Source organism: Aethalodelphis obliquidens, unplaced genomic scaffold (genome assembly GCF_003676395.1).
Source record: "Aethalodelphis obliquidens isolate GAN/ISIS:26980383/991018 unplaced genomic scaffold, ASM367639v1 scaffold21, whole genome shotgun sequence".
In the NCBI taxonomy this organism is placed as follows: domain Eukaryota; kingdom Metazoa; phylum Chordata; class Mammalia; order Artiodactyla; family Delphinidae; genus Aethalodelphis; species Aethalodelphis obliquidens.
In genome coordinates this window covers 18,531,198-18,547,719 of record NW_020837965.1, presented here as the reverse complement: position 1 = coordinate 18,547,719, position 16,522 = coordinate 18,531,198, and the positions used below count along the sequence as shown (strand labels likewise).

Genomic DNA, 16,522 nt, shown 5'->3' with positions numbered 1-16,522 from the left:
AAAAAAAAAAAAAAAAAAAAAAAAAATCAATGATCCACTTTACAAAGCTTTTGATATGGCGGGAGAGAAAATTTTGCTCTATTCTCTGAATTTCCTTCCAGTCTTTTTTTTCCTGTACATGGATCATATTTATTTAAAGCACCAGTAAAATACCGGAAAGGTGTAGTGTTGTACTGAAGGCCTCGGCCGGGGGGTCAGAGCTGTCTTCTGAGGATGGATGGCTCCACCACCCACTTACTGAGCGAACGAGTTACTGACCTCGCTGGGCCTCAGCTTCCCATTTGTAAAGTAGAGAGAATCATGCCTCTCGCATTCTTTAATGGTCCCAGTTTTACTGAGAAATAATTGACATCCATCACTGTATAAGTTAAAGGTATACAGCATGATGGTTTGATTTACAGATACTGTGAAATGATCACCACTGTAGGTATAGTTAATGTTTCACATTCTATTGTGAGAGTGGTTCATAAGGAAAAGTGCCTGGAATACACCAAACACAGGTAATGGATCAGCAGCCTCCACATCACGACCCCCTGCTGCCACCTCCAACATGAGAACATCCTCAAACCAAGCTGGGTCCAGAGTCACAATTCACTTTGTAGGACAGGCTGGCAGGGCAGAAACTTTGAAGAAAAGGTCACTTCCTGTTTTCATACCGGTTCCAGGAATTGACCTGACAAATATTGACTAGGCTGCTGTGACCTTCAAACACTATTTTCCTGTGGGTAGGAGATGATGCAGCGCTGAAGACCCAGGGTCCCCAGCCCAGGGACCTTGCTGTGAGTACCACGCTTGTGTCTGAAATGAAGGCCGGGGTGGCAGCTCTCTCTCTCTCTCTCTCTCTCTCTCTCACTTTGGCAGAATAAATGGGAGAACTGAGTCCCCTAAAGGAAAAAAGTGATGATGTACTCCTTCTAAGGCTTGAAGTAGGAACTTCAGGTTTTAAATAACATTTTATGGATAGCTTGGCCTTTAAATGTTTTGAGAAATTCCCAGTATTCCTCAAAAAGTTAGACAAGAAAACGGAACAATACAACCCAAAACAAAATGATAAAGTTTTTGCAGCAACTCTACTGGAAACTCTGTTATATGAAAGAGTGATGATTCAGGGGCCTGGTCTGGAATTTGAATCATGCCCCTGCCACTTAATGTGTGTTTCTCTCCTTAATAGGTGTTTCTCTCCAGGGATAATATTTCCAAGGTCTTAAGGTTCTCGTAAGGATTCAATTTAAAGAAATTAAGCAAGTTTTTCTCCACTGGGGCACTGCTGGCATTTGGGACAGACCCTTCTTCTTTGGCTGTGACTATTCTAGCATTTCGAGTGTTTTCTCTCTCCCATTAAACTCCAATAATAGCACCTCCTTCTCCAGACTTTGAGATGATCCAAATACTATCCCCGCTTCACACACATCCCTCCCCCTGCATTTGAGAACAAATCTGTCCGGGAACCAATGATACAATATAGCTAATATCCCTTCCATAAAAGAAATAATAAATAGGGATATTATAATTAATTATGGAGTTCTTAATTTTCCTCTGGGATCTTTCTGGAAAAGGAATAAAGGAATAAATTGGGTGTAACTATAACCAGCCTCAGTAGAAAGGAGTGAAAATTAACACTGCGTACTTCCTATGTGCTACGTGCTATATACATATTACGTCTTATAATCCACAAGCAACCCCACCCCCAGGAGGTAGGCATTGTCATTTGCATTTTACAAATAACACACTGCAGTTCAGAGAGCTTCCTTTACATTGTATCACCCCGTGATTTAACTGCAGAGCCTTGATTCAAACCCGGACCCCTTGACTTACAATTCAGTCCTCTGGGAAATAGGTCCTCTGCAGGTTTGGGTATCCTGGGGGTTCAGTAAGTAGAAAATGGTGGTGAGTTCATTGAGGTAAGAAGAATAAACTGGAAATAGTTTTATTACAGTTGTACTTCTAATTTTCCCCAGGAGCAGACCAATTTTTAAGTTGTTCTGCTTCCCAATATGAACAGAAATTAAGCGGGCCTACAGCAAGCTGTGCTGGAGGGGGTAGGACGTGGCGTTGGGAAACTGCCTGCAGTACTTTGACCAGCAAATGTGTTTCAACGTAATCGATAACGCGGCTAGATTCGTCCCTCCTGACAACTGGCCTTGGGGGTTTGGTTGGGTATTTAGAGCACCAGGCGCTATAAATCATCTACAAAAATATGTAAGCGACCCAGAGATCATTGGTTTGGGCAAAAGGTATTAAAGGTGCTGATTAAGACACAAAATTTATCAGGACAGATGAGCAACAAGGATGGGGTGATTAGCTGTGGGCAGCCGCTGTGGCAATGGGACAACAGAAAGGTCAGTTTTGAAGGGAGCGAGGGGACGAGACTCCTTACGGAGGACAGCAAGGCGGGGGATGGGGCGGTCCGAGTGTGTGCACGTGGGGATGTGTGTGTGACAAGCACATTGTCTACACTGCAGCTTCACCTTGAGCTGGAGCTTCGCTCCCAACCCTGAAGCACTTTGAACCCCTCGGGTGACACGAAGGCTCTTCTGGCACATTTTATAACTTAAAGCACAGGAGTTACTGCATTTGTTTCCTAGGGCTGCCATAACAAACTTCCACCCAGCTTAAACAACAGGAACGGATTCTCACAGCCCTGAGGACTAGATGTCCAAGATCAAGGCGTTGGCAGGGCTGGTTCCTTCTGAGGCTCTGAGGGACAGTCTGTTCCAGGCCTCTCTCTTTGCTGCTGGGGGTTTGCTGGCAATCTTTGGTGTCCCGTGGCTTGTAGAGCATCACCCTGATTGATTTCTGCCGTCATCTTTACATCTCCTTCTCCCTGTGTGTATGTCTGTGTCCAATTTCCCCTTTTTATAAAAACACCAGTCATATTAGATTAGGGCCCATATTAACCTCATATTAACTAGTTATATCTCAATGACACTATTTCCAAACAAGATCACACTCTGACATGCTGGGGATTAGGACTTCAACATATGAATTTGTGGGATGGGGGGTACAATTTAACAGATATCTTTCCTTAAATTCTCCATCAACTAAGATACAGGTTTCAGCCCTTGCGTGTGACAAGAGGTACTCAAAATAGCAGGTTTGATGGAGACAGAGTAGATCTTTCTTGTCTCTTCCCCACCCTCAGGCTCCATCCATCCTGCGGCTTTGCCACCCCTCATTCCTCATGAGCTGCGCCCACCCACAAGGTCCCCAGGGCTGATCGTCGCAACCACACTCCAGCAAATGGAGACCAGAAAAGTAGAGGGCACTCCTCTTTCCGGGAGAGCCTGGCCCAGGAGTTCCACACATCATCCTCTCCCCTCCAGTCAGCAAGATTCTAGTTACTGGCAACACCTAGGTGCAGGGGAAGCCCAACATCACTTGTGTCACAGTGTTCTGACCATTCGTTCCATAGTATTGAGGGTTGCCCCAGTCTTTGAAAGTTAACGAGTGATTGAAAGAATGACTGGAAAGGAGAAAGATAAAAGAAAAAGAAGGAAGGAAGGAAGGTAGGAAGGAAGGAAGGAAGAGAGGGAGGAAAGATAGATGCAGGGAGGAATGCAGGCAGAAAAGACCACAGAAGTTCTTTTTTTAACAGCCCAGAGTCCTTTTCTCAGCAAAATCTTACAGGCAAATCAATATGTAAAGCAGACAAGAGGCCGCTGCTCTGACTCTAGCCTGGGGGAAAGCATCTGGAGCCCGCTGGCTCCTTGCTGCCTCACCCTCTGTAGCAGCGGTCCTCAAACTTTTTGGCACCAGGTACCGGTTTCGTGGAAGACAATTTTTCCATGGACGGAGTTTGCGGAGCGATGGTCCAGGCGGTAACGCAGGCAATGGGGAGCGGCAGATGAAGCTTTACTTGCTTTCCCGCCGCTCCCCTCTTGCTGTGTGGCCCAGGGGTTGGGGACCCCTGCTCTACAATACCCCGCCTGACACCTCTGTGGGATCCAGTTTGGATGGGAGGTTTGCTGAACGTAAATGTAAATGTAAATTCCCTGACGAATGTAAGTGTGAAGCACTGTGAAGCTACTTATGAAGGAGAATGATGTGTTCACCATCTTGTTTTTAGAGGATGGGGCCAGCGTGGCAGTGGCTTCTGGGAGCGGGGATCCTGGCCTCTGTCTACTGGCAACCCTTTCCTGCCCGCGGAGATAAGAGCCTGGGGGTGCCTGAAGCTCCCCGTGGCCAGCTCTCGGAAGCCCTCCCGGCCTACCGCAAAATCACACCCACCATTACCAACTTCGCTTTGCGTCTATATAAGCAGCTGGCAGCAGAAACCTCAGGAAACATCTTCTTCTCCCCGGTGAGCATCTCCAGCACCCTGGCCCTGCTCTCTCTGGGGGCGCAAGCTGACACTCCAGCTCAGATCCTGGAAGGTCTCGGCTTCAACCTCACGGAGACCCCAGAAGCTGACATCCACCGGGGCTTCCAGAGCCTCATCCACACCCTTGACCTGCCCAGCCCCAAACTTGAACTGAAAGTAGGCAACTCCCTGTTCCTGGACAAGCAGCTGAAGCCTCAGCAGCACTTTTTGGGCAACATCAGGGAGCTGTACCGGGCTTTCGCTTTTTCTGTCAATTTCACGGACTCTAATACAACTAGGAGGCAGATAAATGACTTCGTGAAGAAGCAAACGTATGGGCAGGTCGTGGACTTCCTGGAGGAGCTCACCCAAGACACGCTCATGGTTCTCTTGAATTACATGTTCTTCAAAGGTGAGGGCTACCTCCGGCTCCTCCATCCCCAGCCCTGCCCCTAAAAGGCACCTATCTAGAAGCCTGTAGCTGTTTCTTCTGAAAGTTGCCTCTGTATATTTAAATAATGTTCTTATAGGGCTACTTCTTAATTTCTCAATATTTGATTTCTCTTGCCATGTTTTTCCTATTCTAGTTTTATCCTGATTTTTAATACCACTGACACTCAATCTCACTTTTCTATTAATACTTCATTTTTTTAGAGAAATATTTTATTTTTTATATTATTGCCTATTTCAAACCTACAGAGATATGCAGAGAATGACAGAATCCACCATGCACTCCCTCCCACCAAGAATTAGCAAATATTAACATTTTTACTATTTACTTCAGATTTTTATTTTTTTAAAAAAATGTAATATTGCAGATACAGTTCAATTCCTTTTTAATCATCCCTTGGTCCCATTTTCCTCCTTCCATCCCCCCCCAGAGGCTACCACTATCCTAGGGTTGGTGTGTATCCCTCACAACCATGGGTTCAACCATTACGGTCTGAGTCTGAATCATCTTTGATTCTCCAAAGGTGAGGAAAGGTCCAAGGAAAAGAGCTACCATTGACTTTCAAGAAACAAATTTCGTTGGACTGGAGCATAGAACACAATAGTGGAATGCCTAGGTGGGAGTGCTGAGAGTTGTAATAAAAAAAGTAATCAGGGGCTGTGTTGAGAACCCTAGACTTTATCTTAGGATCCCCAAATCACCAAAACGTTCAAAGCAGTGCAGTGACATACCTGTTGTAGAAAGTTCAGTCTGGCTACAATTTGGGAAATGAGAATAAGGGTGGAAGAACAGAGACAAGTTAGCTTAGTGAGATGGTTCAAAGTAAGACAGTGGTCTCAAATCAAGGTGTGGCTTTGGAGGCAGAATCAGCAGTACCTGGTCACTTGGAAGTGGGCGTGAGGGACAGGATGAACCAGCCCCCTCTCCCTGTCACCAAGATCGGTGCTGTCAGGAGGTGGTTGTCAGTGGAGATTATAAGTAGAAAGAGACGAGATACTGCACACGGGGACAAGACTGTGGCAGATTCTGCATCTCTAACCAGTGTGCCTTAGTGCATGTCTGCCTAGACTTGCTCTCTTAGAGTGTGTTCTCATGGTTTTGTGGGTTTTTTGTTCTAAGCCAAGTGGAAGCATCCTTTGAATCGCTACCAGACCCCGAAGCAAGAGAGCTTCTTTGTGGATGAGAGGACCTCTCTCCGCATCCCCATGATGCACCAAAAGGAAATGCACAGGTTCTTCTATGACCAGGAGGTGGCCTGCACCGTCCTCCGGATGGAATACAGTGGAAACGCCCTGGCCCTGCTGATCCTCCCTGACCCGGGAAAGATGGCTCAGGTAGAGGCTGCCCTGCAGCCAGAGACCCTGAGGAAATGGGATCAACTGCTCCTCCCCAGGTAAGTGCCAGAGTGCAAGGACTTTGTTCAAGAACTCGAGCAGGCCTTGATCAGCTCCAGTTGCAAGACCCTAAGCCCTGGCTTGGCTCACTGCCCTACCAGCTAACCAACTGTGTGGTCTTGGGCAATTCTTTCTCTTCGGGCTTTGAATTTCCTCACATGTAAAATGGGGCCATGATAATGGGGTTGGTTGGAGGATTAATCGAGTTAATATGTATAGAATATGAAATTGGTACCTGGTGCAGGAGAAGTGCTCACCAGGTATTAATCATTCTTATCCCCTCCCAGACATCTTTCTACCTTTGCTCTTCTCTTTTTCTCCAAATAATAATTTACTACCAGAAGGTAGTTAAGTGTAGGCAACAAATCAGATCAAGGACAATTATTAAGAATAATTATGACCCCCACAGAACAGTGGGTATTTCTTAAGAGTGCCTCTGTTTTAATTAAAACATTTCTTTAAAAAATTAAATACCAAGAAAAACATTGTAAAAATCAAAATGCCAATTGCCAGTTTGGGGGAATCTCTACCTACCCCCTTCCATCTCACTTGCTTTTTGGTTTGTGGTTTTTCTCACAGTGGTTTTAGCCTTTTCTGATTTCCCTAGACTCCAGCTACCCATTCTTGAAGTGTATCTTCCTTTATGGGGCACTCTGGGATAAAATCTGGCCTCAAGTTCTAATTACCTCTTGCTGGATAACAAACCACCCCAAAATGGAATGGCTTGAAAAAAAACCCATCTGGTATCTCTCTCAGTTCTGTGGTGGACTGGGCTCAGCTGGGTGGTTCTCACTTGGGTCTCTCAAGGATGAAGTCAGATGATGGCCGGGGGGGGAATATTGAAGACTCCTCCACTCAGATGTCTGGAGGCTGGGCTGGCCGGCTGGCTGAGCTAAGGGCCAAGCAGGCACCTCTCTGTCTCTCCATGCAGCATGTCCATGAGGCTAGCTTGGGCTTCTGCACAGCAGCTCAGCACAGTTGATATTGTTATATGACAGCTCAGGGCCCCAAGAAGGAGCGTTCTAAAAGGCAGGAAGTAAAGGCTCCCACTCTCTTAAGGCCTGGGCTCAGAAATTTGCCAGTGTCATTTCTGCCATATTCTATTGATCAGATCATTCACAACCCACCAGATTCAAGGGACGGGGGGCGTATAGACTAAACATCTTGATGGCCATCTTTAATCCACCATCACCAACTGGTAGGCATCAGTCACCTGCATGTCCACGGGAGCCTTCTCTCAGCACCCCAGTGACATTGAGGTATCAAGGATAGAGAAAGGGTGTTTTGTTTGGGGTAGAGATTCAAGTACCAAATAAAAGAGATACAGGTCAAGAACAGAAGCCAGGATTTAAAAGTATTAGTCCTGTTGTCTGTGAATCTACATAGCTCTGGTCAGTTTCTGATTCCAGCCCCATATTCCTAAACTCCCTTGGAGTGAACCTGCCCCTTCCCCCATCACAGGAGGAAATACTATAGGATCTTCTAGACCAGTAGGTTTTCCCTTAAGAAGGGTCTCTTTTGACCTCCCACTTAGACCTTCAAAAATCAAAACCAATCCAAGTTATTTTTCTAAACCTCAGATGCTCCCTGATACCATTTCTTGTGCCCGAGAGTTACAATATCATGGCAGCATTTGAATGGGCTTTCAGACATGGAAAATTCAGGCTGCCAGGTTTCCCTCCATTCAGCTGTGAGAAAGATGAGTTTTTTCAGAGGAATCATGCTTCCTGGTAACTCCATTTCTTCATTTACACTGATTGAACACCTACTCTGCGTTGGGCTCTCTAACAGACACCCCTCAGCTAGACTGTACTCAAAGCCCCCTCCATGGTAGGGCCTACTCTCCAAGTTCTATCTGTGAAAAAATTATGTCAAGTAAGCCCTGTTTTCTGTTGTCCACATTTGTTTCCTTTTTTTCACCATTCAACCCCTGACTTCCAACTACCTCCCATTTCAGTTAGACATCAGGACCCTCATATTGGCCCAGGAGTTAAACCGGTAAAGATGCTCTAACCTGAATTAGCATCTCTAATCTGAATTCATTCGAGGCAGAAGTTTCCAAGCTGGCTATTAAATAAGCAAGCTTGCGGGTGTCATGGCAACTGTCAGACAATAATTCCAGAGGAGAATAATCCCAGGAAGAAAGGGACAGCTTTTCTATGGGTCACAAGAAACTTGCGAATGTAGCACAAGGAATATGGCAATCTGATGGCAAAGGCACGACAATAACAGGAGGGAGAGTTAGTCTATTGATTTGTGCCCACACTGTACATGCATGATCTCTCATCAGATCTTCAACAGGCTGTGAAGCTCAGACAGGTGAGAGATGGTGTACCTTCTATTAGGGGGTTGCCAGTAGATGGATTTAGGATATAGTTCAGAATCTGAGCCAACAGAGCTTGCTGATGAATTGGATATGGAGGTGGGATAATGTTAACCGTACTTAACTTCCATGGTTATTACATGGCTTCGATCAGTGAAGCCTTGTAATCCAATGTCTGGCACCTAGAAAGCCCTCCAGAAATGTGACAAAGATGAAGACCTATGGCTATGCCAGGAGTCTTCTCAGATCCAGACACAGACTCTCTGTGAGGTCTGAAGAGAAGGAAGCTCTGGGTTGTGGAATGTCCTGGCATAGCAGGTAGTGTCATGAGAAGACTGGTTCCCACACTCTGAGAAGCACATCTCCTTCCCAAAGCTCAGGCTGCCCCCAGACATGTCAAAAGCAGCACAGATAACGAGACAGCAGTGCTTCTCCGTCTGATTCTCTCCCCAGCCTGTTGGATTTGCATTTGCCAAGGTTTTCCATTTCTGGAACATATAACCTGGAAGAGATACTCCCCCATATTGGTCTCACCAGCTTATTCAACTTAGAAGCTGACTTCTCAGGAATCACTGGGCAGCTCAACAGAACTATCTCCAGGGTAAGGTGGTGAGTGTGGATGTGTGTTGGCAGAGGTGGGGTGTCTTTTCTCCTCTGACATGAGGTGCATTTGAAAGTCAAGTTCCCCCTTTTTTCTATTCTGGCTTTTTAATATCACAATCTTTAAGGCTTCTTTTCATAAGCATCTCTCTTTCCATCCCCACCCCCTTCTTCTAGACCTTTATATTCTTCAAAGCAAGGATGGAGTCTTGAATAGAGTAGACACACATTCAGGGTCATCCACAGAGCCAGAGTTTCCCCAGGTGTGGGACTAGCCTTGTTTTTATCCCTTAAACTTCCTCCGAGGGCAGGTAGTGAGACTCTATCTGCCTTTGTTATAGCTGTAGAGAGTAGTGGGCATGAACAGAAAATATATCCATCAGTTTTGCTGCAATAACAAATGATCCCCAAATCTCAGTGCCTTATCATCACAGAGATTTATTACCTGGCCATATGACATGTCAGAGGTGTGTCACTACCATCTGGCTACAGATCTACTTCTCATGTTTTCTTCCTTCTAGAATGTAGGTCAAAGGAGAAGCTCCTATTTGGGACATACCATTCTTATAGCAGTGGGAAAAAAGCAGAGATAATGTGCTATATCTCTTAACACTTCTCCTTACGTGTGGTCTCTGTCAAGGCCACTCACAAGTCATTGGCTAAAGCAAGTCCCACAGTCAAGACCACCGTCAATGGGGTGGGCTCATGTTCTCCTGCAGGAGGTACTGTAAGCCACAAGGCATGGGCGAGGGCTGATGAGATCCTACAGGAAGGGAGAGTTCATACTTGAGAATAATAATGCAATTTTCCACAGGAGGGAAGGCAATAAAAGACACTTCTCTGTTCTTCCATCATCTTCCTAAGATAGAGTCATTATCAGTTGGGTCTTTATTAGAAATTTCATAAGGAAAGTTTATTCTCTTTTATTTGGGAAAGACCAGCTGAGATTTGGAATGTGAAACCAAGGAACAGGGATGTGGTCTTGTGTGTGTGTGTGTGTGTGTGTGTGTGTGCGTGTGTGTGCGTGTGTGTGTATGCGCATGTGCACCCTCTGTGGAGAAGGTAAACAAAAAGGAAAAGAAATAGTTTAGTTTTTTACAGAATTTCTTCCACAGTGACCTCAGATGTTAGATTTATCTCTTCATAGACCTTTACGGAAATGAAAGAGACTGTGAACACCAATGTTTTTCAACTTTTTTTAGTTAAAGCCTCAGAATCCTTCCTAAGGAGTTGTGTGAAAATGAGGTTTTAAAAAAACAGAATTCTTTTCATGGAGCCCAGTGGAGGGCTCGACACATCAGACAACCTGGTTTCACTGAGCTTATTTTGAAAACCATTGATTCAGGCTGAGCAATCCATTTTGCTTTTCATGTTTTTTAAAAATAATTTCTTTTTTTTTTAATTTTATTTTTAACATATTTATTGGAGTATAACTGCTTTACAATGGTGTGTTACTTTCTGCTGTGTAACAAAGTGAATCAGCTATACATATACACATGGCCCCATATCCCCTCCCTCTTGCGTCTCCCTCCCTCCCACCCTCCCTATCCCACCCCTCTAGGTGGTCACAAAGCACCGAGCTGATCTCCCTGTGCTATGCGGCTGCTTCCCACTAGCTACGATTTTACATTTGGTAGTGTGTATATGTCCATGCCACTCTCTCACTTTGTCCCAGCTTACCCTTCCCCCTCCCCGTGTCCTCAAGTCCATTCTCTATGTCTGCGTCTTTATTCCTGTCCTGCCCCTAGGTTCTTCAGAACCATTTTTAAAAAGTTTCTTTAATTTATAATCATACTTGCCCTATCAAATCAGGACCTTGATCCATCAATTGCAACATTCTAAACTGCAAATCTTTTTTAAGCTGGGAGCACCTTTCATCATATCTCTAAAATGCGAGTGCTTTTTTTTTGGAGCTCCTAATCTAATTGGGATATATGTATACATATGGCTGATTCACTTTGCTGTATGGTATAAACTAACACAATATTGTAAAGCAACTATACTCCAATAAAAAATAAAGCCAATTAGGTGAGCAAGCTATTTTAAAGATGAGAAAACTGAGGCTAAGAGAGGGCAAATGCAGCTCGTAGCAGAAAATGACAGAAAATGTCCTTGGGTCTGTGCCACGTGCACCCAGGTGCTTGGGAAATGCCCCTAAAAGTCGCTGTTGGGTTTTTGCAGCCTGGTGCATGCTCAGGTAGCCTTCAGCCCTGTTCAGGCCCATCTGTCTCCCCTTCAAAGAACAAACAGCACAGTCAGGGTGACTCCCCAGGAAATGATGGAGGCAGAGAAACTGGGACGGGGCGGGAAATGAAATAAAGGTTGGAGTGCTGCCTGGGAAGGTGGGACCTGAACGGGGTGACTCCACTTCCATCTCCCTCGTGCCACGTGAGGTGGCATCAGCCCCTGGAAACGCCCTGCCCTGATGCTGTTTCTGTCCCTCTTCTCTCCTTCCAGGTGTCACACAAGGCGGCAGTGGACGTGAGTGAGCGGGGAACAGAGGCAGGTGCGGCCTCCGGCCTCCTCTCCCAGCCCCAGTCTCTGAATGCAACGTCGGTCCCACACGCCCATTTCAACCGACCTTTCCTGGTGCTGTTTTGGGAGGTGACCACCCAGAGCCTACTCTTCCTGGGAAAAGTCGTCAACCCAGCTGCGGGGTGACGGTGGTAGGAGGCCAGGGAGTGTCCTGTCCCCTCCCTGAAAAACAGGAAGGCCAGTGCCAGCCTGCATCTCAGGATTGCTCTGAGGACCATTTAATCAGTGTGCAAAAATGCTAATAAAGTTGGCCTTGGGTTTTGTGAACAGTGAGGGGCAATGCTTATGGGGGGTGGTGAGCACGCAGAGCAGCGGTCAGTCATTCACTCTACAATCTCCTCCAATCTAGTGTCAACTGTGGTTAGAAATTTGGAGGTGAGAACAGCCTCCGATTATGGTCTCCTCAGAGACGTCCACCACTTCTGCCGCCACTGCTGGTCTTTCCTGAGTGTCTTTTGGGTCCTAGGAAAAGGCACAAAGGATATCAGGAGGAATAAGCGAGTCTCTCATTTCATAGTGGCCGATCTTGGCTATGCAGCAAAGTGAGGTCGTCCTGAAACGTCATTGCCTCGATGTCAGGAGTTAGTTCACCTTGAGAGGAGATTGAAGCCAGGGCAGGGGCTCTAAGACATGTTCTATGAAAAGAAAGGGATGTGAGGATAGGCCAATGCAACAATGGGCCAATCCAGAAACGGAGGTCAAACGCCTGAGGACACCCCAAGATCAAAGAAAGTGGAAGGGTTGGCATGGCCTGGTGAGACAGTGGGCTTAAGGCACACTCTTGGTCAGTGGGATGAATGCGGGGGCAGTATTCAGAGGCAATGATGCATTGCTTAGAGGTCAGAAGTCCTACTCCCACAAGTGTGCCCCCCAGTCTTAAAAAGGCATCAATCTGGAAGTGGTGGGGAAACTCAGAAATGCCATCTTAGCTGCATGTATGTACCATACATGTGACAATACATCCCCACAATGAAGTCAGTGTCGAGACCTAGAGGGGGGCTGTGTGTGGTACATGTCTAGGAAGAAGCTGTACCAAAAATTGCAAGTGGTAGAACTCCCCCATGCCCACCCAAAGGAGGCAAGACTCGAGTTGGGTCTTGAAAACAAGGGAAGCCTTAAATAAAGGGAAAGAGGGTAAGATAGTCCCGGAGAGGGTGGAAGAGACACACTATGGGCAAAGGCCACCGGGGAAAAGAAAGAAAAATGTGTGTTCTAAGAAGAGAAAACCAGTTTTGCAGCAACAGAAAGTTCATGTAGGGTCACAGTGGAAGGTCATGCTGGAGGGGGATTTGGAGGTAAAGGGTTGGAGGCTTTGGATGCCAGCGTTGAGGCAGACTTCCGGACACTAGTGCATTCTTGCCACCTCCCACTGGTCAGCCAACCTTGGACATGATGCTTGATCCCGCTGTGCCTCAGTCTCTTCTGAAGAATGGAAAACATAAAACCTAAGTTACAGAATTGTGAAAATCAAATGAGGTCACGAATGTGAAGCATTAAGCACCTGGTAAACCGTAGGTGCGCAATGAACATTTGTTCATCTCCACCCTATTCTTTTGGCTGCCCCAGCCCTCAAGGCTGTCCTTTATTCTCACGGAGCATAGCTCAGCTCTAGGGAATGTCCAAATCCCCCAAGTGGCCACTGGTCCAGGTGCCAGATGTGAACCCTCCCAGTGAAACCATATAGGGAGCACATCCTCAGAACCCAAAGGTGTAGATGGAGAGCCTTCAGGGACTTTGCCCAGGCATGAAAGATTCCATCTGGAGGGCAAGACTGCTCTTGCTGCAGGGACATTTGCTGTGACAGGGACATTCACTGTGACAGCACTGTGGCGCCCGGAGGGAACCGCTGGCCCAGGGGTCAGGGCTGAGACTGTAGAGGCACACATGGATGACAGCCTGCAGGTTTTCTCTAGAAACATTATTGTTAGTATCATTCACTGAGTTGTTTCTTCCTTCCCATCTTAAGCTGCCACTTCCAGTCATCTGTGAATTGAGTAAATTTCTCCCCAAGTGGAGATTCCATATGTATTTATACTTCAAACTGAAACTTTTAACCATCTAGAAGAACCCGATCATTTTCTTTTTTTAATTTTCATTTTATATTGGAGTATAATTGATTAAAAATGTAGTGTTAGTTTCAGGTGTACAGCAAAGTGACTCAGCTATACATATACGTGTATCTATTCTTTTTCAAATTCTTTTCCCATTTTGGTTATTAAAGAATACTGAGGGGCTTCCCTGGTGGCGCAGTGGTTGAGACTCTGCCTGCTAATGCAGGGGACACGGGTTTGAGCCCTGGTCTGGGAGGATCCCACATGCCACGGAGCAACTGGGCCCGTGAGCCACAACTACTGAGCCTGCACGTCTGGAGCCTGTGCTCCGCAACAAGAGAGGCCACAATAGTGAGAAGCCCGCGCACTGTGATGAAGAGTGGCCCCCGCTTGCCACAGCTAGAGAAAGCCCTACACACAGAAACGAAGACCCAACACAGCAAAAATAAATTAATTAATTAATAAACTCCTACCTCCAACATCTAAAAAAAAAGAAAGTTATAAATCCACCTCATCTCTTTAAAAAAATAAAAATAAAAAAAAGAATACTGAGCAGAGTTCCCTGTGCTATACAGTAGGTCCTTGTTGGTTATCTATTTTAAGTATAACAGTGTATACATGTCAATCCCAAACTCCCAATCTATCCCTGCCACCAACACTTCCTCCCTGGTAACCTAAGTTCATGAAGAACCTGATCATTTTCAAGGTAAGTCAACAGCTACCTAAAATGTATATTTTTAAAGATCTTGTGATTCTCTTTGGTGGGTCTTGAACCATTTCTGCCATGCCAGAGAGTCCCAGCTACACTTCTTTTGCCCCTGGGTCAAAGGAGGTAAATAGGCTTTGAACATTCAACTAAGCCCCTGGCCAGGTACAACCTACACGAATACACAGGACCCTGTGGGGAAAATAGCATTAAAGCCACTGTCACCCTACCTCAAGTTTCCATGAGCATCACAGAGTCCATGAACATGGGCATAAATGTTCTCCCTTCATTCCAGCCAGGAACAGAGCTGAGAGCTTTAAAGTTGTCCAAGTAGGAGAGGGTGTTTTCTAGACTCCTACTTACTCTTCTGTTGAACTCTTTGTCTTTTCTTGCGTCAGTGCTACACCATCTTAATTATCGCAGCTCTGTAAGTCTTGATATTAAGTCAAGCCCTCCAGCTTTGTTTTTCAGAAGTCCTTGTTAGCTTGTTTTAATTTGTTTTGCTTTCAATGTTTGTTTGCCATCCTGTCCACTCCAGTAGTTCAGGCTAAAGTAGTTGGTGACTTTCTCTGTTCCCCCAGCTGCAGTCTTCCAGAACTTCATACCGGCCCCAATCCACCCACACTCATGGGATCCCCAGTTCCTATAATAAAACCCTTTATTACAAAAACTACTTGCAGTGCCTCTGTGTTCCTGTTCAAGGAACCAGACGGATTCAGATAAAAACACCTTTGTTTTGCCTTCATTCTTGAAGGATAATTTTACTGGGTGTGGAACTCTAAGTAGGCAGATGTTTTCTTTCAGTGCTGGAAATACGTCACTCCATTATATTTGACTTTCACATTTTTAGTTGAAAAGTTATCTATAATTTTTATAATCCTTTGAAGGTAATGAATTTTTCCCCCTCTGACTTCTTTACATTCTCTCTCTTCTCTCTTTTTTTTTTTTTGGTCTTTCACCTGCTTTAAAATGATGTCGCTAGGTACAGTTTTTCATGTATTAATCCGGCTTGGGGTTCATATAACTTCTTGAAAATGCAATTTCATGTCTGTTTTGAAAAATTCTCAGAGACTGTCTCTTTAAAAATTGCTTCTATTCCCATTTTTTTCTTTTTCTGGGACCACAGTCATGCATATATTAGATGTTCCAGGCACGTCCCATATGTCTCTTATGTGCTTTCCTGCATTTTCTATTCTTTTTTCTCTCTGGGCTTAATCTGGATACTTTCTACTTGCCCATCTCTCACTTCTGCTCTCTTTTGCTCCGTTTGATCTGCTGTTAAATACCTCTATTTTATTCTTAATTGAAGGTATTTTAATTTTTTAGTACTAGAGTTTTGATTCTTTTTATGGATTCCACTTCTCTGTGAAATTTTCTATCTTTTCATCTATTTTATTATACAGAATAATCATGGTTGAAGTCTGTGTTTGATGACTCCAATATCTAGATACCTGTGAGTGTTTATTCTCTGCTTTTCATTTTCAGTTATTTTTTTCTGTTATTTGTTATGCCTGGTCGTTTTTTATTAGATGCCGAACAATGTATATCAAAAATTATGTAGCTGTGGCTATTTCCTTCCTCAAGAGGAGATTTGATTTTCTTCTCTCAGGCAGATAGAGTACAGACTGGGTTTCAGTCTCTTTTGGGGTCAGGTTTATTTGGCCTCCCCCGTAATGTAGCAGTGAGGAGGTATCCACGGAAAGTGTGGCTGTTTTCCAGAGCCCTGGCCCCTTCACAGGTTCACGCACAAATTTTTGTTTCCTGAGTCCTATGAGCCTACTCAAATCTGTGTTATTTTGGCTGGTGACTTTGTCATGATTATTCAGCATCTCATCCCATACATTCACCACTCAGGAGTCAGAAAATTCTTTGAAGGGAAATTGTATGCAGAACACTGGATTCACTGCCTTGTGGTTCTCTATTCTCTAGGAACTTGGTCCCTCGAGTCCTAACTTCTTGTTGCTTCTGAACTCCCGTTTTTGTTTCCCCAGGCTAGTGACACTATTATAGGCTCTAGGCCACTGTGTCCTGTGCCCCAGATTGCGAATCAGCAAAAGTCCCAGAGGGAAAAGGCAGCAGCAAATGTTAGCTTCACTATAACACAATTCCTTTCTCTCTGGAATCTTCTCCCCATCCTTATCTCATCCTTCTCCATTGTTCTC

At 45.2% G+C, this 16,522-nt stretch overlaps 1 protein-coding gene across 1 annotated transcript; it reads left to right on the top strand.

Moving 5' to 3' along the window:
- The first annotated feature begins 4,066 nt into the window (after positions 1–4,066).
- Positions 4,067–11,870, top strand: LOC113627773 (serpin A11-like). Its single transcript, XM_027120840.1, has 4 exons — positions 4,067–4,712; positions 5,871–6,144; positions 8,922–9,069; positions 11,526–11,870. The coding sequence occupies exons 1-4, from the start codon at positions 4,070–4,072 to the stop codon at positions 11,727–11,729; spliced, it is 1,269 nt and encodes a 422-aa protein (XP_026976641.1). The 5' UTR covers positions 4,067–4,069; the 3' UTR covers positions 11,730–11,870.
- Positions 11,871–16,522: the final 4,652 nt, after the last annotated feature.